The 25,610-nt window shown below is 54.6% G+C and overlaps 2 protein-coding genes across 4 annotated transcripts in view; one reads left to right on the plus strand and one right to left on the minus strand.

The window, feature by feature from the left end:
- Positions 1-858: 858 nt before the first annotated feature.
- On the minus strand, positions 859-24,021 carry ITPRIP (inositol 1,4,5-trisphosphate receptor interacting protein). Of its 2 annotated transcripts, none has more exons than XM_053207405.1 (2): positions 19,011-24,021; positions 859-4,620 (listed from the first exon to the last, which is right to left on the minus strand). In XM_053207405.1, exon 2 carries the CDS (start codon positions 4,605-4,607, stop codon positions 2,949-2,951), a length of 1,659 nt encoding a protein of 552 aa, XP_053063380.1. In that variant the 5' UTR covers positions 4,608-4,620; positions 19,011-24,021; the 3' UTR covers positions 859-2,948. The 2 variants fall into 2 exon arrangements, with proteins under 2 accessions (XP_053063380.1, XP_014918590.2); XM_015063104.3 differs by lacking the exon at positions 19,011-24,021 and adding an exon at positions 15,165-18,897.
- A 221-nt stretch (positions 24,022-24,242) lies between these two features.
- Positions 24,243-25,610, plus strand: part of CFAP58 (cilia and flagella associated protein 58) — a 120,959-nt gene continuing 119,591 nt past the window's right edge. For both annotated transcript variants that reach the window (XM_053207401.1, XM_053207402.1), the window contains exon 1: positions 24,243-24,395. The gene's annotated coding sequence lies outside the window, so the exon portion shown is untranslated. The remainder of the gene's footprint in view (positions 24,396-25,610) is intronic.

Raw genomic sequence — 25,610 nt, forward strand, 5'->3', positions numbered from 1 at the left:
GCACCCAGGGGACACCCATAATGTGTCTTTTGGGGCCACACCTGGTAAAACAGCCGGAACTGGATTTCTCCTGTGGATTCACCAGTATTTCCATCATTCGTTTTTTTTAAATTAAAAAAAAAGTTTATCTATATTTAAGGGGGGCGGGGGGGCAGAGAGAGAGGGAGATACAGAATCTGAAGCAGGCTCTAGGCTCCGAGCTGTCAGCACAGAGCCTGACACCGGGCTCGAACTCATGAGCCGTGAGATCATGACCTGAGCCGAAGTCGACACTTAACCGACTGAACCCCCCGGGTGCCCCGTTTCCATCATTCTTGTGGCCCTTCCCAACCTAACCAGCGTCTTGGCCTCAGGCCGCCTTACTCCTTTCCGTGTTGTCAAGAGGTGCAGCAAAATGTGGTTCTGGATTATGTCACACAATCAGTGAGCGGACGCCCGGTGAAGTCAAATAGGCTTGGCCAAGGGAAGAGCTTCCTCAGAGAAAGAGGCCTGGGGGTCCTCAGTGGAAATGCCTCAGAAGTGCCCTGAGGGACTAAAGCTTCCACTTAAAAGATCATGTCTTTCCTCAAAAACCAAAAGCTTCGTGTTCCTTCTCTCTCCCACAGTTGATTGCACATCATGCTCTGTGACATAAGGTCTTGTGCTGGTATCCACCATGTTCCCCTTCTGGAACTCTGTAGGCTGCTTCAAAGATGGGCTAGAAATGTTCTACTGCATTATTTGTAAAAGTTTCCCGAAAGTGTAAGAATCAAAAGGGAGTGAAAGCTTCCGATGGTCAACAGGAAACCCTCCCCACTCCCCAACTCTGCTCTGGGAACCTCACAGACTTCCTGAAGTAAAAACAAACACCGTGACCAGTTTCTACTTCTTGTAAGAATTTAATTCTTCCTTTAATATAAATAAGGCAGCATGAAACACCGAGAGCCCTGCTGCTCTCTGCTTCAGAAGCAGCTTTGCTGCATAAAGACCCCCATTTCCCCGCTGAGTTGGCATCTCTGAATAAACAAGAGGCCAGAAGGTTATTTTTCAGTGAACTTTCTTCTGGGAGCCAAGGGAGGTTCAGGCTTGGTCCTGGCTTCTGGAGGCTGGTTCCTGGCTGTGGGGTCTCCTCCAAGCACAATAAGATACGGATGAAGGAGGGGGGAATGCAAGGCACAGGCAATAATAAATATGGAAATTCAACCCGACTCCGGAAACAAGTCCCAACTGAATGGGGGGCCTGGGGCTACTGTTGGGGACCACGTGGGCACGCCCCTTCCCTGCAGCCCCAGCCGCCAGTCTGTGCAGTCTGACTCCAGCTCACACGGAAGGGTTCCTACAGGTTTCAGTGTTCCATCACAGCCCAGCCTGCTGCGAGTAAACCCTGTCAGGCAAACCGGTTGTCCATCTTCCAGAGCCCCTGGGGCCAGGTGAGAGAACCTCTGGGGTCAGGACAGGATCCTCTGCAGCTCATGGTGAGCCTGACAGCCTGGTGGACCGGGTAGGCTGTTCAGCAGGCATGGCCGGCTTAAACCCTGGAGGGGAACCCAGGTGCTGGTGCAGGTGCCCTCATTCTTGCCTCCCCTTCGGCTTGCTGTAAGGGTTACTGAGGCAATGCCATGAGAGGAACTCCCAAAGGGCCAGTGAAGCCACAAGTGGAGGAGGAGTGGCTTCCCAACCCCCCTAAACAGGCCTGGAGACAGGCCAGCGCCCACCACAGGCTCTGGCACCTGCCCAGTGACCGGGGCCCCCGGCTGCACTGAGGTGACCTCTCTGGGGTTTGGGGGCTGGGTCTGCACTACCGTCCCTGTGTGCTCCCAGTCAGCTGAGCCTCTCCGAGTCTTGGTCATCTGTGTGGCTGGCAAGGCCCCTTCCAGAAAAGAGGGTTCTGTGCAGTGAGGGAGCCCCACTAGAGAGAGCAAGTCTTGGGGCCAACAGATGGAGCTGGGTCTCCCCTGGCCTCCAGGCGCTCCTGCTTTGGGACCGAGACCCTGCTGAAGAAAACTCAGGGCTACAGCATCTGTCACTTCTCAGCTCTGCAACTTTCTCTAAACCGGGCATCAGAGGCCAGGCTGTGAACCAGACCAGAGTACCCTGGGTGTAGGTGCTATCCTTTATCCCACTCACCCTGTGTCTCTTGGAGCTTCCACCTTCGGTATCTGCCCTCCCCCACCACGTAGAGACCGGCTGTGGAGAGAATACAGAGGGGTGAGGGGCCGTGGAGCTTGTACCCTGCACGGTGTGTGGCACCCACAGAGTTCAGCACACTGGGGGAAGGGGTAGGGTGAGGGGGTGCACCCTGAGACGTGTAGCTGAAAAAGCGGCCACATTAAACTTCTCTCTGCCACCAAGTACCCACTTCTGTGCAACAGAGACACTGGCCTCTTGGGGCCTCAAATCTCTACCTGGTCTTTTTTCCAAATAGCTTAAAAAATGGCAGCTGCAGTTAGATTCCTGTTTTGCAGGCTGTGGACAGAAGGTTGCAAATTCCCACGGCTGTCCCTATTAGTGCCTTGGGTGCAGATGGCCGGGGCCAAGAGTGACTGGAAACAGGGTGCAGGGTCTTAACATGCTACCCTGTCAGCCCTCCTAGAGATCGTCTATTGATATCCAAGTGAAGACTGGACCTAGGAGGTAAAAACTGCACTCAAATCGATGTTTGTGTTGTCTTTAACTTAGTGTCCCTGGAGTACTTCATCATCCTCTTGGCCATTTGTGGTGATCCAAAAGTAAGCTGCAGGGCGTCCACCAAACCCAGACTGTAACCTCACCAGTAGGCCCCAGTTGGCATGAAAGCAAACCAGCTTCCAGTGTGGGATTCTTTCCTCCGGGCTGTAGGGCCTGGATTCCCTGGCGGGCTGAGGCTCCCAACAAAGCCCACTGTTTTCCCAGGACAGGCCCTGTAGACACCCCCAGAGGTGTGGACATGTGGGGTGTCCTGCACCCCGGCCCTCTGGGTCCTGGATACTTTACAAGACAACAGCTTTTGGGGGCAGGCTGGCATGGTCTGAGGGGATATGTAGGGAATACTCGCTAATGAGCACTGGGGCGTTCTTCAGCATCTCATAGAAGGAGTCCACCGTCTTCCGGTAGAGACTTCGCTGCAGGACGAAGGGCCGGAAGAGGTTGAGAGGCTCGGCCCTGCGAACGGCCTCAGGGAGTCCCATGGCATTGGGCACCTTGCGGTTGCCAATGAAGAAGTGATGGAGCTTCTTCTCCAGCAGGCTCTTCTCCAGGAATCGGAGCAGCTCGCGCAGGCGAGCATCAAGCTGCCCGTCCTCCCAGTCGGCGGGCTGCCGGGAGACCAGCAGGTGCAGGAGGGCTGTCTTGAGGTGGTAGTTGCTGAGCCTACTGGGGCCAGTCAGGCGGCTCTGCTTGGACAGCAGGAAGGAGGCGATCTGCAAGCAGCTGAGGTGACAGGCACCCTCAGGCAGCGCCTTAGACGTCATCCTGAGGAACTGTCGCTCGTAGACGGCAAAGGACAGGAGCCAGTCAGTGCTGGATGCCGGGGCGTCCCCAGAGGGCTCCCTGGGAAGGTGTGAGACAAAGTACAGGTCCGAGTCGTCACACTGGATCACAGGAATCAGGTTGAAGGGCATGAACTTCCCTGAGCGGAACCTGATCTTGAGGGACCCAGGGGAGTCCAGCTGACCAAATGCCAGGTCGAACTCGTATTTGTGGGCAATGCGGTGCCAGGCTCTGGTGAGGGCCGTCTGGAACCATTTCATGACCTGCATCGCGTCCAGGTATGGGGCGCCTCTGGCACACAGCAGGGTTTCCACCTCGCTGCCTGGCCGCGCCAGGCTCTTCTTGCCGTGGAGGAGACACAGCATGTCTTCCCCGAGCTTGGTCTTGTCGCAGATGCAGCCCAGGGGATCCTCGTCGGCCCGGACCACCTTGATCTGGCCGTAGCCCTGGCGATCCAAGGGCACGGGGTGGCGGGAGCAGCAGAGCTCTGCATGGAAGTGGTAGGGCTCGGGGGGCATGAAGGGCACGAAGAGGTCGCACAGCAGCGGCCTGTCCACCTGCCAGTTCTCATACATGCTGTCCACGCCAATGAAGTCCTCCACCTCCATGTCCGTGTCGCGGTTGCAGAGGCTCCTCAGGGCCTCCAGCAGGTCATCCACAAAGCCTTCCACAAACTCCCGGGTGCGGGCCGCGTCGGCCGTGGCCCCCCGGATGCAGCGCTCATAGAAGTGGTCGAGCGTGCCCTTGTTGGGCAGGGTGAGGCCCCGGAGCGGGGCACCCTCCAGGCCGGGCAGCTCGTCCTCGTCCCCGCCCGGGCACTCGGGTGAAGGCGCATCCTGGTGGTCCTGCCGCCACACCTCGATCACCAGGAAGAGGATCATGCACAGGGTGCTCCACAGGTCCCAGGCCGTGCGGCTCTCATTCTGCTGCTGGCCTTCCTCCGCCACCCGCTCCAGCGCCTCCTTCTCGGCCGCCAGCCGGGCCACCTCCTCCTCCAGCCGCAGCTGCTCGAGCTGCAGCTTCTCCTGGTGCGCCTGCATCTTGCGGATGATCTCCTCCTCGTTCTCGGGGACCGTGGCGTTCTCCCGCGGGAACAGCAGCGGGTGGTTGATGATGGCTGTCACCACCACCAGACACACCCGGAAGAGCCCCAGAGCCATGGCTGCAACTTTCCTGTCACACAGAGACACAGATCAACGGTCACACCCAGCGTCTCTCCGTGAGGCTTCTTCCCCGGACCCTCACACCAACCCCTGCCCCATGGAGCTGGTGAATGTTTTATGGCTCTTCTCCCACCCAACCCGCGGTCTCCTTGTGTGCTTCCGTGTAGCCTTGGAAGAAAGAACTGCAAAGAGTCCCACACCAGCAATCCTGGCTGAGCAACCCACAGAGACGGCCCTGTTTCTGTCTGCCCAGGTTTTCCTCTCTCTGGCAGGAGCAACCCACTTTCCCCAGCAGTCAACCATTTTCTGCTCCCTGTCCTATGGCTTGGGTGGATAATTCCACCCCGGCTCCAGGGAGGAACATACAACTCAGGCCCAAGCTACTCCCTGCCCCGACAGTGTGGATTCAGTGAGGAGCAGAGGACCTCACTGGGGCCAATGGGAGGGAGGCCCAGGTAGGATTTGTTGGGGCTGATGGGAAGAAAGACTTGCCCTGTGGCCTTCGTTTGCCAGGGAACGAGATTATAGCTGCCGGTGGCTCTCCAGCTAGCTGCCTCAAAGTGGGGACTGCTTGAGAAAGATGCCAACATAGACAAAAGCAGACTCTCTGGATCCATTGCCTCTGGACTTTTAAAATCATATAAATCAATGATTTCTTTGCTTTGTTTCAATCAGTTTGAGTCACTTTTCTATCACTTCAACCCATCTCCCCCCACTGAATTCCTTGTGGCAAAGGTGTCTTTCCTCAATGCAGTAAAGCCTAGTGGTTGAGAACAAGAAGGCTGAGTCCCAAGCAATTAGCTGTGTGACCTTGGGCATGTCAACACATCTCTCTGAGACCCAGTGTCCTTACTGTACAAGAGGAAAGCCACGATAGCCACAGGGTCACAGTACTGATGGATGCTGTGACCTGTGAAAAGTGGGTACACAGCAGTGGATGGTGAACAGCATATATTCATCCAATAGCAAGTGCTTTTGAAGCAGTTTTGGGCCCTTGTCTTCCCCCGCCGTAAACCTCTCCTGATATGTGAGGCCTCACTCCAAATACAGACACTGACCTCCTGGCCTTCTCCTTGGTAGAGCTCTCCCCAGGGCCATCTTGGAGACAACCAGAGTGACTGAGCCATTGGATTTGCTCTCATGAATCTTCTAAACTTTAAATCTGACTTCTTAGTGTGAAGGGCAATACTCCATTCCTCCAGGACAAATGGAGTTTTAGATCTCAAGTGACTTTTAGGGAAGAGCTAACCCCATTCAATCCTGGGAGTTTGTTAGACACGCAAAACATTGGCCCCATCCCAGACCTACTGAACCAGAATCTGCATTTTAATACCATCCACATTAAAGTCTGAGCCTTCTATTACACCCTCTCCTCTCCTAGGCAGGAAGCTTGAGAAGTAACAACGGGCCTTTTCCATACTTGCCCTGCTCCCCCTGCCTGGGACCTCAGCTAGGAGGGCAAATGGCCAAATGAGGACATTGTCAGACAACAAAAAACACAGAGGGCTCCCCTGGCCCCCTGTATGCCAACACATGCTGATAGGAGCTTTTCCATTTTGCTTGAGCCCCATTTCTTAACCTTCAACTTGCACCCTTAAAACCACTTGTTCGGGTTCTTACCCTAATGGTGCCAAGGAACAGGTATGTGTCATCAGGTAAAGAACCCTCTGCAGATTCTGGCCAGCAGTGCCAGGATGTACACGACCTGAGTTGCCACACTTGGGTAAAGCCCGCTGCTCAGATGTGACTCCAACCTAGACACAGCTGGACACGCAAGCAGGAACCAAAAGAGGGGTCCACCTGCAGCCGAATTCAGTGTGCACACACACGCAGGCCTCAGGGGTGCACTTGAGGAGAGGACAGGAGAAAGTGGAGGAAGTCAGACCGGAAGGTGGGCGGGCTGAGGAAGAAGTACAGGGGGCAGCTAGCCAGCTTTTCTTCCCCAAGACCAGGAGCAGTGTGCTAGAGAACTGCAGGAACAGGTCAGCCCTGGTTTCCACATTAGAGACACATCAATGGAGAGTTTTGCCAGGGTGGTCCAAGCCTGGCTTATTAACACGGGTCAGGGTTTTAAGATAAAGGTGTGCTAACAGGCAGAGCACCAGGCAACAGCCAGTTAGCAGGTAATTTGGGGGTGTTGAGGACCTTGAGGGCCCCTGTACTACAGGCCACCTTGGGCACGGCAGGCCCTGACAAATCACAGTAATAATCCTGGGCAACCCCTGACCCGGGAGGTTAGTCTTCATGTGAACTCAGGATAGGCTGCTACCGAGTGGACAATGGCACCATTGTCAAACCTTAAGACTGGGAAGTCTTCCTCCTCCCTCCCCAACAGCTTCCACAGGGCTACCTGTGTGCATCCTTGGGCCCTGTTCAAGGGCTGTAATGGCCTCCTTGCACTGTGACAGGCAAGGTTCAAAGCTCCAAACGAACTGGAGCCATCGACTCTGTGTGCAAGGGGTTAAGAGGACGGATTCCAGAGTAGACAAGACAGAGCCCAGCACATGCTATGTGACCTTGGACAAACAACTCAACTTCTTAGACCCTCAGTCTCTTCATCCATAAAATAGCAATAATATCTGCCGTTGCAAAGCTTGAACGAGGTAATGCATATAAAGCACTTAACCAAAAAAAAAAAAAAAAAGCTCTTAGCTTTCCTCAGAGCAAGTTTTCTTATAAAAGTGTAGCTGTGAAGTGATGGGATGGGCAAACACAGTGAACCTGCCTGCAGGGGTTCCTGATGGGCCACACAGATGCCTCTACAAGGTACTCAGGAGGATGCAAGCGGCCCACAGTACCACGGACAGGTGGACAGCTATAGGGTTACAAGACTTGCTGGGAGCCTGAGGGAGAGGGTGACAAAGTGGAAAGAGCCTGGGCTATAGAAGCAGACAGGCTTGGGTTTGAAACTTTACTCCTTGCTGAGTGGTCTTGCTTCTCCAGGACTCCACTGCTTTACCCGTGAGATGGGGCTAACAGCAGACCCTCCTTCACAGGGAGGTTGAGTTAAGGGAGATAATTCATCTCAGGTGCTTGGCACAGAGTAGATGCCCTACAACATCAGGGCCTTCCCCTTAGGCCTCTGCAGGCCTCTGTTTTCTCACCTGCTAAGCACACCCTGCCAAGTCCTAGGAGTGCGGAGCAAAGCACGCTCAAAAGTGCTGTGAAAGCACAAAATGCTCCCCCAGTATTGCTATCCCTTGGCATGCCACTCTGCCCACCCTGCCCTCCAGCAAAGGGGAGAAGCCTCTGGAGGCCTGGATCCTCCTGGAGGTGGAGTTCTGACTCAGTCCTTACTTAAACCACAACTCCCTCCCAGGGATCAGATGAGGTATAATTTTGCTTTTAACGTGTGGATAGGCCGGCTCTGCCTATGGCACCCTAAGGGATGGCGAACAGGCCGTGGCCACTCAGTGCTCACTAGATGGGGCCGGGGTGGATCCTCTACTTTTCCTCCCCAAAACAAACCAAAGGGAACACTCCCCTGGGGCCACCGGGCCAGAAGAATGAGAAGGAACCAGAGTGGTGTGAGTCTTCTTGGAGACCAGAGGGACAGACAGGTATCTGGGAGCCTCTCCCAGAGCCATGGATATATATGTGCGCCTCCCCCACCCTCCCCAAAGGGCCCCTTTTCCCCAATTTGAAAACTGTCCACCTCTGCATTGGCCCAAGGCTCTCAGCTCTACAAGGCTGCCCCAGGCATGTGGTCCAAGACATCGATTGGGTTTGGCTTGAAAATTAACTTGGGTTCCTCTGAGGGCTTTTGTCTGTCTGCTTGCCAGGAAGCCAGCAGGAAACCTGCTGAGTTCCTCTCCACCGCTGCCCTTGCCTACAGAGTGCAGTGGCCCATGCAGGTCACGACTAAACTTAGCCTGGCAAAGGGCCAGGGTCACGAGGGAGCAGGGGCTGGGCAGAAGGCTGCAGGTGGTCAGCCCAGACTAATGGTTTTCTCAGACCCTTATTCTGAGCCTGGCCGGAAGCCTCAGATTCTGGGGGAGAAACCCCAGATGCCTTCTCTATTCCCTGGGGTCTGTCACTCCTGCATCCCTCCACCCCCACAATCACAGCTTAATCCAATGAATGCCACTAAGAATTGTCTAATAGATATATGCTTCTGTTTATCAAGCCCTCACTAGGATGTGCTGGGTGCACAGTGCCCCTGCCCCCCATTACCTTCTACATGGTGGGTATTATCCTGGTTTCACAGATGGATTAACCAAGCCCAAGAGACAAATTTTCTAGCCACACTACGAGAAAAGGTGCAGCCAGGTTGAGATGCAGTCTGTTCTGTATGCTTCCACTTGCACAGCCCAAGTTCTTTCCACCTTGCTATGTTTACAAAGCACCTACTATGTGCAAGGACCATGCTGGATGCTGCAGAGCCCTCACAGATGAGGGCAGCATGATCCCAGGCGGGAAGAACACCACAGTTCATGAGCGGAGGCAGACAGCCACCCGGGACTGTCACAGAACAGAATGAGCTGTGGGCATAAATGGTACATGAGCAGTAGACCACTAAAACGCAGAGGGAGAGAGTTTCGTTTCTGTTCTTTGGGGGCTCCTCCTTGTCTGTGGACCTTCCCTGTGCTCACTGGCTGGGGAGATGTGGGTGTGCAAGCCCTCGGCTCCATATCCACCCAGTACCCTCCTTCCAGACAAATTCCTGAAGCAGTGAGAGCCTGTGTCCGGCCCCACGTGTTCATCAACACCCCTTCTACCCCACCAGCCGCCTACCCCCACCCAGAGCTAGCTGGCTGTGGCCTCAGCAGCAGGGGTGCCCAGGACCCATTTCTCAGCAGCCAGCAGTCCCCCGGGACAGTGGTTCTCAAAATATGGTCCCCACTAAGCAGCACTGCAATCACCTGGGGGCTTGTTATAGATGCAAATGTTCAGGTGCAATCTCAGACCTGCTGATCAGAAATTCCAAGGCTGGGGCCCAGCACCTGGTGTCTTAACAAGCCCTTCGCGGGGGGTGGGTTCCAGTGCCCACTCAAGTCTGAGAACCAGCCCTGCCTAAGCCAGGCAGGTCTCCAGGGAAGAGGAAGGTGTGGCTCCTGCAGTGTCACGGCAGCCCCGACCTGCAGCTCGCCAAGGCCTTGCCCCACGCCCAGCCTGTCAGGTGCAATTAGCTGTGCTAATTACAACAGCAAAAGTGGCCCCGTCCCTGGCGTCATCTTCAGAGCTGAAAGGAACAGCTGAGGTAGTTTCTTTATGAAACAAAATGAAGGAGGTGGGTTGGTGGCAGGAGAAGCCACCTGCAGTCCAGGCCCCGTGGGGTTACTGGGCCCTATCCCACTGCTTAGGCTCTGCACCCTCTGAGGAGGCAGGGGCCAAGGGAGACCAAGCTGTTGGTAAGTTTGGGCTGAACCCCTACTGTGTGCCTGGTCTTGTGCAGGTACAAGGTACACAGTTGTTTGGGAGAAATAAAGCCACAAATTTAATAAAGTCAGAATTCAATGTTGTACTCATCTAAGCCCCATTTTATAGATGAGGAAACTGAGACCTAGAGAGGAGGCATGCACGACGAGGAGGGCAGGGTGGAGGTGGTCCCGGTAGGCATCACCCTGTGGACCCTCACAGGGGTTCCCGCACAGACTGGAGAGAAGTGGTGCTTCTACTTCTGCCAAAATTTACAAGGCTGAGCACTCTGCATGCATTTTGTCATTTGATTTTCAGAACATTAGTCAGGTAGCTGCAACATCCTATTTTGTGAAGAGACTGACCACAGAAAGGTCCACTGTGTGACTTCTAAGATTCCCTGTCTGCAGTGAGCCTGTCCCCCTCCTTCTGCTCTCCCTCCAACCCCCCAGGGCATGAGCCCTACCACCTGCCAGGCATCACTGCCAAGGACGACTGCCCAAATCATCCAGGTTGGCTGTGCCCCGAGTTTCCCAGACCTTGAGGAAACAGGACTGTAAGGCTGAATGCAGAGCACGAATTTGACCCTGAGTCTTTGTGGTGGTTTGGGCCCCATGAGCACGCAGTCTGTCTGAAGCCCTGGGGGGGTTCTCCTCCCGTGGTCTGCCCTGTCTCACCTGTGACTGCACGCCTCCCTCTAGCAGAGCCCACACCGCACACTGGTGTCAGACAAGCTTCCCTGCCCAGCCCAGGGGCATCTTCATTCAGGGCCAGCTCAGGGGCCCCTCCTTCGGGAGCCTGCCCCTTGGTGCAGGCCACCTTCCTGCTCTCCCCTTGTGTCACTTCACCTACCAGGCCGTGCCTTCCTGGCTAGTTTCAGGAAGTTCCGAAACTGAATGTCCTCCTGCCTCCTTCAGCACCCATTGCAGGTGCCCGATATGTTGGAGCGGACTTGATCACGTATTAGGGAGGAGACGGCCGCTGCGGGAGCGACATATCTCCACAACCTCTTTCCTCGTCACCTAACTCAGGGCCGGGGAGAGGGGCACAGACAGACGCAGCAGAGATGGCCCCCACCCTTCCAGGAGAAGAGTCCTCTGCAGGAGAGGAGAACGGCCTCACCAAGAGCATCTCTTGCTTCGGTCCCTCTTTGCCTGCACCTCCATGGGGGTGGGGACAGGGGAAGGGCTGAGCAAGGGGCTGGGCCAAGGTGGCCTCAGGCCTGGGTAAGACAGGGAGCGGCAGGCAAAGAAAGGAAGTGAGGAAAGAGGAAGGAAGCGGCCCAACAAAGCATCATTGAGAAAGTGGGTGGGGGAGGGTGAGGTTCTAGGCCCCAGTGCCTCCTCTTCTCAGTGTCCTCCCAGCCACACCCATCACCTTCCACCCACCCCTCCCCCACAGCAGGACCTTTGCCTTGGCCTCTAACCAGGCTCACCTTCCTCCTGCCTGCCACCCTCATGGCCCCTGGGTCCCCTCCCTTATCACCTTTCAGTCACCCTTCCTGAAGGCAGGGGTTGTAAGACCACATGTGGGGGACGGGGGTGGAGAAAGACCCCCACAGAAAATGGGCAAGGCTGCAGAGGCTGCACATCTAAGGGATGGGGATGGAGTGGATGGAGTCGCACAAGCTTTATCTAAAGGCCAGAGCCGTTACATTCCATGTTGTGTGCCAAGAATGGCGTGATCTCATTTTTTTCTTTTTTTCCCCCAAGAGATTTTGGGATTTTATCCCAAGATAAATCTGAGATCTGGATTTTATCAATATCCCTCAATTTTACACTTGTTGGGTGCTATTTCAAAAATTCTTTGAAAACCACGGAAGCCAAATAAAATGTCAGCAGGCCACCTAAAGCCTGTGGGCCCTGGTCCACAGGCCCCTTTCTCCTGTCCAGTTCCCCCTCCCCCCATCAAGCATCCCTCAAGGCTGCCCTTGACGCTGGGACTGGGTCTTACTCTTCCCCCTCAGCAGTACCAGCACCTACTATTTCCTCTGTGAACAGGACTCCCTGAAATAGCCCCCTCGGCTCAATCTTTGTCCCCAGTGTCTCCCAGTCGTCCCAGCAGCCACCCTCTGAATAATCATACCCGGCATTTATGCGGGTTGGCTGTGTGCCAAGCCTGTGCCAGGGATTTACATAAAGGGCTTCCCCACAGCCTCTCCAGGAACTAGAAGAAAATAGAGACTCTGTAGCTTAATGGGTATGCACTAAGTAGCACCTGGTATTACTGTCTGAGGTCTGTGGTCTCCTGGACTGGATAACCGGATCCCCACTGTCCCCCCAACCCCCCTGCCAATCCAGGGGAGACCCATACTGACTGAGCAGAGATCTGGGCTAGGAAGAAGCAGGGGTCAACACTGGGTCCTGGTAGGGGAGAGGGCAGAGAGGAGAGGTACCCCCCACCCCTCCACACCCAGTGGAGAGCCCATGGCAAAGTTTACACTGTGAGGGGAGAGGTCTTCTCCCCAAGGTAAGGTCTGCTGTCTTTGCCCCATGGCCACATTGGCTAGACTCACAGTGGGTGCCCAATCACACCGGCCAAAGCGCTAAGTTTCCTCAAGGCCTACTTCTGGAAGAGGAAGGGGTTTCCAAAAAGTCACCAGGATGCCAACCCCATTCCCTGGTCCTGGGACATGCAGCTGGCCAGTCCGAGTGCAGGAGGGACAGGGGCCTGGACTCCGCGGATGTGGGTGGGAGAGCCCACATCCTTCCTGTTCCCGCTCCTCCATCGGCAGCTCATGTGCATCCCTTGGCACGCAACGGACGGGGATGGCGGGGAAGCCATCAATCTCCCAGGAAGGACACGGTGTCCTTCCGCCCAGCCATGCTGCCTGATGCCGATGCCCCCACAGCACGTCATGGGAAATCACAGCGTCCTGGGACAGACAGGCCGAGGCTCAGCATCTCACAGGCTAAGGCATGGCAGTGAGGCTTGCAGGCCACAGAGACAGGAAGGGGCTCCCCCAGCAGCCATGAGTCTGGGCCCACATCCAGCTTTCTCTCGTCTGTGCTCCCCAGGGCATCTCGAATCCAACATTTGCTGCAGTGTCTTGAATGGTGGCCCTCAAAAACATAAATCCATGTGCTAACACCGAGACCCCGTGAATGTGACTTTAGTTGGAAGGGAGGGTCTTTACAGATGTAATTAAATTAAGGATCATGGAGACGAGCTGGCCTGGGATTACCCAGGTGGGCCTACAATCCAGTGACAAGTGTCTCTTAAAACAGAAAAAGAGCAAAAGGACACAGGAGAAGGTAACAAAAGGCAGAGGCAGAGGCTGAAGGGAAGCTGCCAGGCCCGGATGGCCTGGAACCACTGGACGCTGGGCGGGGCAAGGAGGTATCCCCTCTTGCAGCATCCGGAGGCAGGGTGGCCCTGCGGCGACCTTGATTTCAGACTTTGGGCCTCCAAAGCTGTGAGAGGATCATTTCTGTTGTTTCACCACCTAGTTTGTGGTGTTCTGTCAAAGGAGTCTTGGGAGACGAACAGAGTCTCAACGCACAGTGCAGCCTCCTTGCCCCACCCAGCTCTGACGCAGCCTTTGCTCCTCGCCTAAACTCGGGGCTCCCCACCCCAGCTGGAACGGACCTTTGCAAACAGCTCCTCTGAGCTCTCTCTAATTCCCAGCCACCCTCGGTGGCCTCTGTCTCCCTGGAGGTCTCCCTTCCCCCATTTCAGTGGGTTCCAGTTTCCATGTGACACAGGTCAGAGCTTTGAGACGACGTTCAGGGCCTGGCCCCACCCAGCCTTGGGGGACGCCTCAGTTCCCTTCCTACTGGCTCTGGCTGATTCAGATTACTGACTGTCCCCCAAACACCTCCTGCGCTGCCCCAAATTCCCTACACCGCTTCCACACCATGCAACCAAAACCCTGCCGGACAGTCCTCACACGAGTCCATCTCAGAAACTGCTTCCAAGAGCCTTCCTGAATCCTCTCCACCCTCAACTCCTGAGAGAAATCTTCTTTCTTGAAAGGGACACAGAACAAAGTTGGGGGAGGCGGGAGATGGCATATTTATTAAGTCCCTCTGAGCACAAGCAAGTCTGGTGCCTTGTGTCTGGTGCAAGGCATCTCCAGAGACGTCCCATGGCGGGTACCCCACAACGCCTGCTCCCCTGCCTCTTAGTTCGGCTCATCGGTGCAGCGGCCCCACTGCACAGGCAGGAGCCCAAGGTGCTGAGAGGTAGGGCAGTCACTCAAAGTCTCACAGGCTAAGAGCAGAGGGGCCAGGCACCGCCATCTCCCCAGTTTACCCCACCCGCATCTCTGTCGTAGTGAGCTCCCTGAGCTCTGGTCTTATCCCACTGCTTCCAGCCCTGCCTGCTCATGCGCCAAGGACACGTGCGATCCTGGGGACCCACCAGCGTGCTCACATCCCGCACTCTAGAGACCCCCGCTTTCAAAAGAAGGCACCACACACACCCTCCATTCTTAGGAAGGATGCATTTCCTACAGCAAGCAGGTGTGCACCAAAGCGTGTCCCTTGATCCTGGATTCCCATCTCAGACTTCTGGCCCTGAAATCATAGGGGCACATGAACAATGGGAACACAGAGCTAACCATCTCTCACAGTGAAGCAGCCCTCATACACCGTCAGGTGCTGACTTGGCTTGAGCTAGTATTTCTCAGAATTTCCCTCTGCCTTCGGGCCCCATCTTGCCCACAAGAGCACCGGCTGGGAGGGAGCATGAACACCCACCTCGGGCAGCGATGCCATGATGCCACAGCTCCCCAGACTTGTCCCCCTCCTCTCCCTCTACCCGTGTCCTCTACACCCCCTGCCCCCAGGCAGCGAATGCTCAGACACTTTGGCTGTGGGGCAGGGATGGGGGGAAGGCAGGCTGCAGGGACAGAAAGCAGGCTCCGGACAACAGCAAACATGCTGGCTCAATGCAGAGGGTATTCAAGGGGGCTGAGCAGGAACCAGAGAGAAAATACAAAGGAAAACAAAGTGGAGACAAAGCCCTCCCTTGGCCACCCTGCCTCCCCTCTCACAGATGAGCTGGGGATGGGTGGAATGAAACAGACTGCTGGGCGCCACCTCCCTTGTGATCCCTGGATGAGAACAAAGAGAGACCTGCTCACAAAGACAACCTGGCCTTGCAGGCAAGGGCAATGGCCCCCAGGACTTTTCCATGGCCACAGAAAGGCCAGCTCCCCGTCCCACCCTCCCCATCCTGCCGCCTCTTACTCACGTCCTGGCTTGAGGGATTCTGGCCCCCACACAGTGAACAGGCCGTTCTCCCACCCGGGTCCTCTGTGGCTTGGGCGGTACCTGACACAATGCCTGGGCCCCAGCTGGGCTGGAGAGAGGGGGAGAGGGGTGGGGAGGCAGGGAAGAGCGCTGGGCCTCCTGTACGTATGTGTGTACACACACACACACACACACACACACACACACACACACACACACACACTCTGTTCCTGCAAAACCCCTTTCATCTTAATAAAGGGGAACAGCAAGAGACACAAAGAGAAGATGGAGGCCAACCCAGTCGTAAAAAACTTGAGTCTGTGGCAGGCCTCTGTGCTGCTGCAGGAACCCGGGCTGAACACCAGAGCCAGAGTTAGCCTGCCTTCCCCCACCAGGGCCGCCACAGTCAGGGCCAACCAGTTCTCCCCGTCCCGGAAAGCAGAGGGCCGAGACCATAAGGCCAGGAACAGTTGGCAAAATCACCCCCAGAATCATCTAGGACTGCACAGGGTCCCCTTCCCTGTGAATTACACAAAACGACATCCAGCCACAGGGATGGACTGAAGCCTGAGCCCTGCCCTGGTTTCTGCCCGGGGCTGTGCCTGGCACGTAGTAGGTGTCCCCAAACAGGTACAGCAGGTACGTGAGGGTCAGGCTGGGGCAGGCAGCAAGCAGACACTGACAATGCCAAGTTCACAGGACACACTCCACCCCGAGGCCACCCAGAGAGAAACAGCCCAAGGCTCTTCAGTTCAGAAGAGCCTAACGCTTTGTAGAGGCTTAGTGTACAGGGGCAATGGAGCCAAGGTCTAGAATCAGAAGGCCTGGGTTTGAATCTCAAGTCTCTCACTTGTGATGACAATAGTACTTCCTCGGCATGGTAGTCACATACATGGTCGTGCTCCATAAAGGACGTTGTTATCTTGGTGTTGGTATGGGTCTGTCTCTTTTGATTTGTTAAGTCCTGCATCTTAGGGAGTCCTCTAGGGACGGTGCGGGGGGGGGTGGGGGGGTGTTGGTCAACATCCCTGCAACACTCCAGAAGCCTGGGGACTTAGTCTGGTTGTCTCCTAACCTCCCTGTTTCTTTGAAAGACCCCAGAGGCTGCCACAGAGGGACAGCAGGAAGCTTGGCCCCTGGGGAGACTGTAGCTTACCCCCCACTGCCACCCCAATCTGGCAGCATCAATAGAGACAGCACCTCCACCCCTTCTGAGCACCTAGAAGGAGAAACCAATGCTGGTCCCTGATGCCTGGGCATTAAAGAGAGGTGCAGGCCATCCACAAACACCTGCTGAATGGATGAAGTCAGGACCGGGGAAAACCCTCACTGCGTTTACTCCCAGGAGCAGGAATCTGAAATGGGAGTGGAGTGGGAGATCCCTGATGAAGTAACTTGTAAGTTTTTGTTTTTGGTTTTTTCCTTGGGAGGCACTCTGCAGTCAGAAAGTTAGCAAAGTGCTAACAGTTGTTAAGCGCCTTGGGAAATGTGAGCAAAACCCCTTGCAGATGCAGCCCTGGAGACAGACCTCAGCGGCCTCAGGTCTGGACGGCCTGCATCTAACTGCAGGCTGACTCACCGCCGATGTTTACCGAGAAGATGACCCAACCCAGGAGTGAACCGTTTATCTGACCCTCAGCTGCCTCTGCCCTTGACACCCACTTCCTTGCTTCAGACTCTTATAGAAATGTAAGATAAATGGAGGATTATAGGGTTCAAAGCAAATTAAGTAAGAGAAGTAGCAGAGGAGCAACCCTTGAAGAGTGGCAAGCCGTTCTCCCTTTCTGGAAAAAAAGACAAGCAAGCCCCATGGCCCTGACACCCCATGGGGGGATTTAGAAAATAGTGACCAATGTGTAACATTTATTGACATTTTAGCATTGTGCAAGAGGCTTTACGTGAATCATCTTCATAATAAACTTCCAAAAGAGGCACTATCCTCATTTTACAGATAAGGAAACTGAGGCACAGAGTGGTGAGGCCACTCGCTCAGGATTGGGGCTGGGATTTGAACTCAGGACTGACTTAAGCCTCTGGTCTTCCCATGATGCTGTGCTGCTCAGTGACCTGGTATCTGTGAAATATTACAGTGCACCTACGGGCTTTCCTGTACTGTTTTGGGAAAGAAGGTGACAGTTTAGGTGAACTCTGGGCATGAAGCAGGGAATCAGACTTAATGAGCTTTCAAAGCTCCTCCCACCCAGAGATTCTGGGAGTGTGACTTGGGATGTCTGAGACCACTATTCACCCAAAAGGACGGTGCATTGGGAAAAGGGGGTGATGGCCCTCCTGGCACTGGGTAGTGTGTTTTGGTGGGAGGCGTCAGGGAGAAAGTGGCATTTTGGGGGCAGCACGCAGTGGGGGAGCTGAGGGATCCCTCATTCTCTTCCTCTCCAGCCCAGGCTCGCCTGGCTGTGGTCCTGCCCCTCTGGAACAAAGTCTCAGTGAACAAAGGACCTTTTCATGAACTTCAGGCGGGTCCCCTGACTACTTCTAAGGTTATTGAAACAGGCTCCCAGGAGAATAGTCTGTTAACAGCACATGGTTTTGTGCCAACAAGCAGGACTCAAATTATGACAACACCCTCCCTATGGTTTGGTGCAGGTTGGAAGGAGACTTTCCTGTATCCACCGCAGGGGAATGACATGGAGGAGAAACAGGAGCAGCCCAGGATAGCTCCAAAGCGCAGCCCCCTCCCAGGCAGTGAGCGTCCCACCAGGTCATTCACCTGGAAGTGAGTGATTTGAAAATTGTGGCCTTGGTACTTTTTCCAGGACTTCCATCTGAGGATCTTAAAGAGCTCTGTATGTTCTCTGGTCCTGGCTGCTACTGTTTCCATTAAACAGGCAGAGAAACCGAGTGAGTCACACAGCAGGAGGGAACCAGGAGTGGGCGGTCAGCCTACTGTCTTCTAGCCTTGGACACTCTGACTTTGAGGGATTCAGCCCTCTGGCAGGACATAGTTGATACCCATGCCTGTCACTCCCCAGATCTTGGGTATACTTCAACTGCCTGCGTGAACTACTGGGGAGGAAGGGACTTTCCATGGCTTTAGTTTAAGCCACTTGAAAGTCTCTCCTTTTTTTTTTTTAAAAAGCTTATTTATTTTGAGAGAAGGAGAGAAAGAGAGAGAGAGGGAGGGGCAGAGAGAGAGGGCGGGGCAGAGAGAGAGGGAGAGAGAGAATCCCAAGCAGGCTCTGCACCATCAGCGGGTGCTCGAACTCAGGAACCATGAGATCATGACCTGAGCTGAAATCAAGAGTCAAACGCTTAACCAACTGAGCCACCCAGGCGCCAAGTCATCTGAAATCCTATGGGGCATGCTAGAGCTGGTAAGAGGTGAGCTGGGAGACCTTGCTTCTGTTCCCAGCTGGTACCAGTTCCTGGCGCAGCGGATCCCAGACATTCCTCCTCTCTGTGTGCATTTCATGATAAAGCCCCATGAGGCCAATGAATCCCTAGCACACTGCCTTGCACATCGTAGGTGCATAGTAAATTCTCGCTCAAGCAATGAATGAAGGCTCTCTCTTAAATCAGTCCCTGTAGTGAGGACGTGGGCATCCTTGTTCCCTACTTTCCTTTGGGGGTGAGGGTGAAGAAGGGAAAGCCACTTTCCTGATCTCCCCATCACTGCACCCCTAGCCCCCAAGCTCTCCTTCCAAATTCAGGTTGTAGAAGGGAAAGCCAGAACCGCGGAAGCTGCCAGAAACCCCTGTAAGGAGTCATGCTCTTTGGTCCAAGTCGCAGCTCAGGCCAAACCAAGACCCAGAGACCTACCACCAGCTGGCTCAGACCTCTGAACTGCAGCCCCTCCTGCATCCCCTCGCCCAGCCCCTGAGAAACACACCTGTGGAGGTCACACCTTCTATGGTCTCTCCTTTCAACATGTGTCTTACAGTTAGGATGGCTCTTATTCCTCTCTCTACCTTAAGGTGGAGGTGTTGCCATGGGCAACAGTGATGTCACCTACCAGTTACTTCCATTCTGCTGATGTCAAGGGGTGGGCCACCTGGATGGATGGAGGGGGAATACACTTTCTTTGGGAAAATATCACAGGTCCCAAACTGCTGAGGAGGACCCTACAGACCTCTTGGGCACTCCCAAATGACCCTTGTCCTCTCCCAGAAAACCTAACCCTTCTCTCCCATCTGGATGCCTATTCAGGCCAAGACTCAAACCTGATTCTCCCTCTCCCAGAGCTGGATAAAAGGTCAGGACTAGAAGCTTTGTCCTCAGCTCTGAACAAACCACAGCTAGGGCACCGATGAGCTCCTTCCTTCTATGCATCTGGGACAGTCTGGGTCCCCACAGCCTTGTCCTTCAGCCAGACATCAGTGGCACTAATGGGAAGCTGAGGGCCCAATTCGGCAGAGAATGTGGATCCTCGAACAACCTCTACTGTCTTTAAGATCTCATACTAGCCAAACTAAAAGTCTGTGCCAGGCACAGTGCTGAGTGCTTTCTATGCGTGTCCTAGGAGTGGTTGTCCCCATCTTACCAATGATGAAACTGAGGCTTGAAATAGTCAAAACACTTGCCCCAATACAGAGAACGTCCATACACTGAGCAGGGGAGCCAGGACTCAACCCTAGTCCACCCTACGAAGGCTCAGGAGGGTCACACCTCCTTGGTGCTGGGGCACCCTGGAGACTGTGGCTTACTAAAGATGAGCCATGAGGGGACCTGGACAGAGATCACAGAGAGCCCTTTAAATCCAAAGAGGCCATTTGGGCAGGCCAAGCTGACCCAAGCCAGCCAAGGCAAGGTGCCTTAGTACTGCTTCACGCCCGTGCGCATGCAGGGGATGCTCTAAGTGGCCAGCCTGGGGCCTTTTACTTCCCCGAGCATCTGCGCTGATCAGGACCACGTTTCTTTGCTCTGTGCTTGGCTTCCTGTTAACCCAACCAGGCCGCTGGACCAAATTGTCTTAATTTGCATCTAGCATTCATATCCATGGCCTGGCCTTCCAACCCTGAAATGTACAGTGGTTAGCTTATGCAAATGAAACTATGTAGCTGGGAGCTAATGCTTATAAAGCACTAAACAAATTAAGTAAGTAAAATAAAAGTAGCTAAATTATGCAAGAGGGAATGGAGAAATGCTATCAGGTAAACACTGTCCCCGAGGCACTGGCCAAGGAGACCTACACAGCCAAGCTGACTGGAGTACTGCTCTACCAGGCAGGTATCTCTCTACTGCTGAGAGGGCCACAGGAGTGAAGAGGGGCCCATGCTATTGGACACCCCTCTCCCTGCCCTGCTTTGCCAAGCACGAGCTGCCCGGATCTTTGGTTTCCCATGTGGCTCGCCCGGGACGCAGGGACCAGAGACCATCTAGTCTGCATGATGGTCACACGTCTTCCAAATTAATAAACTAGCATTCTAATTTGTGCACCCACTCCTGGGAGCCTCTGGAGGTGACACAGTAGTCCAGGTCCAAACCACTCTGAAAACTGTGGAGATGGGGTTTCTGCACGGGCACAGCTAAGAGCTAGACCTTGGGCCAAGTGACAAGATCCAGGTAAACACCACCCTTTATGGCAAATCTGTGAAGGCACCGGCTGGTCCTTCCCAACAGAGTTGGAGGCATCCTCATGGGCCAAGAGGCTCGTTTGTTTAAAATACTGTCTAGAGACAGTATGTAGTAAAATGCTCCATTCCAGCTAAGTAAGTGCTAACATGTATCCTGTGGAAAATAAAGGATGACATATATGGAGCTGTGAAATGGAGTTCTGGGAAAGATTTCCTGAACAAGTTTGGGAAGGGCATTTGCAGGCGAGTAGGACCTGGACAAGAAGGAAAGAGGGAAGAGATGGGGATTGGGGGTGGGGTGGGGAGGGCTGGATCAGCATGTTTGGACACTCGCCACCTCTGGCCACTCCTGGGGGCAGTCTCTGCCTAGGCCAGGGGCCCCGGGTAGCTGTGGCCTTCTCCCTCTGCACCACACCCAGGTGGCACTTACTCATCACCCTCCCATCGGGTCCCAAACTGGATTTGCCACCTCACAATGCCCAGTGATTAAGAAGGAAAGTCATTTGATGCTGGGGCCAGGCCTCCTGTCAGCCATCAAGACTGAGCTTGCTCTTTTTTTCCTCGCCTTTCTGCCACCAGATGAGTTTTCCATTTTTCCTCCATGTGAGCTGAGTGGGTATTTCTTCCTTTGACAAAGAAAAAAGCAACTGCTCTTTCCTCCTTCCCACAAGGACCCCCAACCAAACCAGCTTTTTAAGTTTAACCTGCTTCTTGCTCTGTGAATGTTCAATGACTGGGGCTCAGCTTCCAGTCTCCTGAACACTTTACTTCTCTGTGCCTTTGTTTCCTCATCTATATGAGGATAACAATACCTCCCTCATAGGACTACTATGAAGAGTAAATGAATTAATGCAAAGAAAATGGTTTTGGGGAAAAAAAAAGCTTGACAAATAAATGCTAAGCCCTCAATAATTGTTGGTTATCAAGACTGCTGGGTATGGTTGCACAGGTGGTGTACTGCTCAAGAACCTGGTCAGGGTGCGGTGAGGATGAATCCAGTTCACATGCCAATTGCCCAGCTATGAGCCTTGGCCATGTCCATCAAGACGAGGCCCCAAGGTGGCATCCTAAATGTCACCGAGGTGCCACCCCCTTGCTGAGAGGTGTATCTTACTCTAATTCACACAAGGGATGGAATAGGCTAGCAACAGCCCTGGCAGTTATTGTCAATCGCTGGCATTCCCAGATAGATCTCCCTCCAGAACAAGACCAGATTAGAGGGGGGTGTGGGATAGACTGGTCTCAGCCATTAAGGTTCCACTCCTCAGCTGCCCAGCACTCTTGGAGCACTCGCCCCTCCCTTGGGACGCTTCTCGGTTGAAGTCCCTCAGCGTGCCCTACTACTTCATCCCTACTGATCCTCCCACAGTTTTGGATTCTGAAGCAACTCTCTCCTTCATAATTGCTGACGGCCACTTGTCTCTGCTGACACTGAGAACTTCCAGTTGCTGGCAGGTTACTCCTTACTTTTTATAAGATCCATCTCCCCGCCTCTCCTAGTCAGTGAGTCTTTGAGGTCAGACAGAGGAAGTCTTCCCCTTTCCTCAAGTGACAGTGCTAGAGAGTCCTGAAGGCCACAGCCTCATCCCCCTCAGCTTCTCCTCCTGGAGGTAAAATCACCAGTTCTCTCCCTTCTCCCTCACAAGATGCGCTCTGCAGACGCCCCTCACCATGCCTTCCCCTCATCTCTGGACCAGTTCCCTTTGGCAGTGCTGCTGTCCCTGGCAAGAGGCAGCATGGAGAACTGAGCTCAGGGGCTCCAGCAGCCCGACCCCCACCCTTCCATGGGCTCCGCTGGTCACTGCCTCCCACTGAGGTGTGTACCCTCTCCATCGGATGGAATTTCCCACTTTCTTTCTCTTCTTCATCCCAGGGGTTCCGGAAGTTAAAAATACAAAACCAGCTTTCTCCCAGGCAGTACTTTCTTTGGTGGGCAATTTTGCCAGAAGCCTCTACCTGGACGTTCTTCCCCAGGTCTTGCTCTCAGGTAAAAAGTTCACCCCCACACCCTCTTCTTTGTTTCCCTTTGAGCACTGCAGGAGCTGGGAGCCATTCCCAGTAAGGTGACAACTTCTAGGATGATGGCATCAGGTTAAGAGGTCAGATCCTCGCCCACTGAAAGCCAGAGCCCGAAATGGATGCGTCTTTGAAAATTATGGAGTAAGAGGATGGCATCTGAACAAAAGCCTTTCCATCCACTGCGAGACAGCAGAGAAGAGACTCCGAGTAACCACTTTATGGTTACCCACAAGTGGAAAATATGAGGGCAGAATGGCCTGGAGCAGCAGCCGGCACAGGGAATTAGCAAACAATGAAAGCCACTTAGGCACGTAGGCTGGAAGGAGGACTCAAAAGCACAGCCTATTATGTTATTAATAAAGAGATGAATGGCGGCAATTCCATCTGTGGCTACGGAGGCGTTTTTCACAGCCAACCTGGATCTGTAACTACACCAGGCTCAGACCAGCTTCACTCAGCAGCCTCTTCGAGGTAGAACTGGTTTGTAAAAGGGAAGGGCCCTGGGTCATATCCAAAAGAGTAACAAGAAAATGGGATTCCTAAACGGATTTAGATCCCAAAGACCAGGGTCCAGGATCTGCCAGTATCTGGGGCTCTTCCAGTTTTGAAAGGAGGGCGAGGGGCTTTTCACACCAGGCAGAGGATGCAAAAGGCAATGTGCCGTCCCTGAGTGGTTCACTGAAATATTTTCCCTTCCTGGCTGGCAGCCTTTTGGTTTTTAAAGAGCATTTTGGAAAGGATGCCTGGCCCTGGGGCTTCGGAGTCCCTTCACCTGGCAGCCAGAAAGCTGGAGACACTGGGAGGGGGAGGGGGATGGGAGTAAGGGTCAGGCGGCAGAAAACTATCTGCAGCCACAAGAGAAAGTTCGGCGCTGTGTGAGGTCCCCTCCACTAATAGTCCCGAAAGAGGAAGCCGGGGAAGGCTTCGCCCGACCCCAGCAACCTCACCACTACAAACCTTACACCGAGAAAAAACAAGCTGCACGCCTACTGCCCCCTTCTAGGAGTGGCCGGGCCTGTCTTTCTGCCAGAGCACTCTGCTCAGACGGTGATAAGTAACAGGGCCACGGGGTCCGCCGCGGGGGCTGGAGCGGGGCTGGAGCGGGGCCTGGGGCGCGCGGGACGTGCGGCGCCAGAGACCACGCGTCCGCCTCTGCACGGGCGCCGCAGCCTGGTCTCCCCCAGGCACCCAGCCTGGGGCCGCGCGCCGCCCGCACTCCACGCCGCCACCTCGGGTGCAGCGCCGTCGGCCCGCGGCCCCCCACCCCCACCCCGCGAGGTGGACCCGTCGGACTTACGCTGCCTTAGTCCCACGCCCCGTCGCTGCACGGACCGCGCCAGCCCCGCGGCGCGCGCGCGGGTCCAGGGCCCAGAGGCCGCTGTTCTCGGGCGGCTTCCGTCGAGCGTCCCGCTCGGCACTTAGAAGGACTGGGGGCGCGACACGCCAGCCGGCTCCCGCCTGCTGGCCTCCATCAGCGCGGCCCTAAAGGCGGCGGAGTTACTCATTTCCTGGACGTCCCAGAAACTTTTTCCTCCTTATAAGAACAAAACACCCGCCTCTACTCGCGGCAGCGGAAACTCCTTAAGGAGGACCATGCGGGTTGCGGCGGCCGGCCCCGGGGTCCCCGTAGAGGTCGGCCCGTTGACCCCCAGAAATTTCAGAGAGGCCAGCAGGACTGGAAGGTGACCGGCCGAGCCGGGCTTTGGCCACCGGAGTAAACTGGGGCGGGTGGACAGGATGTCGGGCAGGACGCCCTTAAAAGTCGGTCTGGGCCGGCGGAGTGGAAGGGGTTAAATCACTGCTAGTGGGCCGAGCGTTTTCCCGCGGCGCGTTTCACGGGCGGCGGAACTCCGGGGGCCACCTCTTTTGTCCCCGGGAGGGAAATATAAATTGAGCCGCCACGCCGGCCCTTTTCTTTCTTTTTTCTTTTTTTTTTCTTTTTGCGGCTTGAATGTATTGGAAGAACTCACCAAACTAAACGAGAAGCGAAAGCATCGTAGTCTTTCTCCCTGAGTAACCCTGCACAAAGGAGAATGATGACCACCCGGGTCTATCCGTAGAGGGCGCTTTCATGTCCAGAGCCTGTTTACCCTTGTGGAGTTAGCCCTGAAGGAACTGAGGCCGGGAGGGACAGCAGCAGCAGCACCCTGGTGGCGCTTAATGGGTTATGAAATCCATAACCTCTTATTTTCCCTTTGTGACCTGCTCCAGTGCCACAGCCAGTGGAAGTGGCCGGCAACGGCTTGAATAAATCCTGCATTAAGTGGCTTTGGGGGAGTCAGACGCCACCGAGGGCACCTTGGGGGAAATTATGAGAACACACTGTCCAAATGATTATCACCACTGCTACTGCTGTCGAGTCTTAGATCACCTACTTCCTTCCCTCTTCGCGCCAGCCAAATAACTTTAACACTCGCCTGGAAGACATTAGGGAGAGTCGGAAAGAGAAACAGGCAGTGAGACAAAATCCTAAAAATAGACCCCCTGGCCCTTGGCCCAGGTTACTCTTGTTTTCAAATTTTGCTGTTGCTCATAGCTCTTTCCTTACGTCAGGGACAATTATGAAAGAGTTTTGGGGGCTGGTGGGGAGGCATGGGGAATGGGCTTGTAGGGGCCAAGGGCAGGCTGCACCAAGAGGGGCCAGTTTGGTCTGAACATTATTTTGAATTAAAAGCAACGAAACCGCAGCAGATTTGGGAAAAGCTCTTTATCTCCCCCTCCAATTGCCTGGCCCACCAGGAAGAGAGCTATTACCAGAGATTTCTCTTTACCTAAGAGGTTTCTCTGCATAATAAGGCAAGCTTTCTTTTCCAAACTTCTCCTTTTACCTCCCTGCTAAGAGTCTTTCTCCCCTTTGTCTCCTTAGGCCCCTACCCCTCTCCTCTGCTCCCCTAAGC

Source organism: Acinonyx jubatus, chromosome D2 (assembly GCF_027475565.1).
Source record: "Acinonyx jubatus isolate Ajub_Pintada_27869175 chromosome D2, VMU_Ajub_asm_v1.0, whole genome shotgun sequence".
Classification (NCBI taxonomy): Eukaryota; Metazoa; Chordata; class Mammalia; order Carnivora; family Felidae; genus Acinonyx; species Acinonyx jubatus.

What these genes read in the sequence shown, in the direction of transcription:
- ITPRIP (XM_053207405.1), bottom strand. Translation starts at nt 4,607, where the DNA reads ATGGCTCTGGGGCTCTTCCGGGTGTGTCTGGTGGTGGTGACAGCCATC.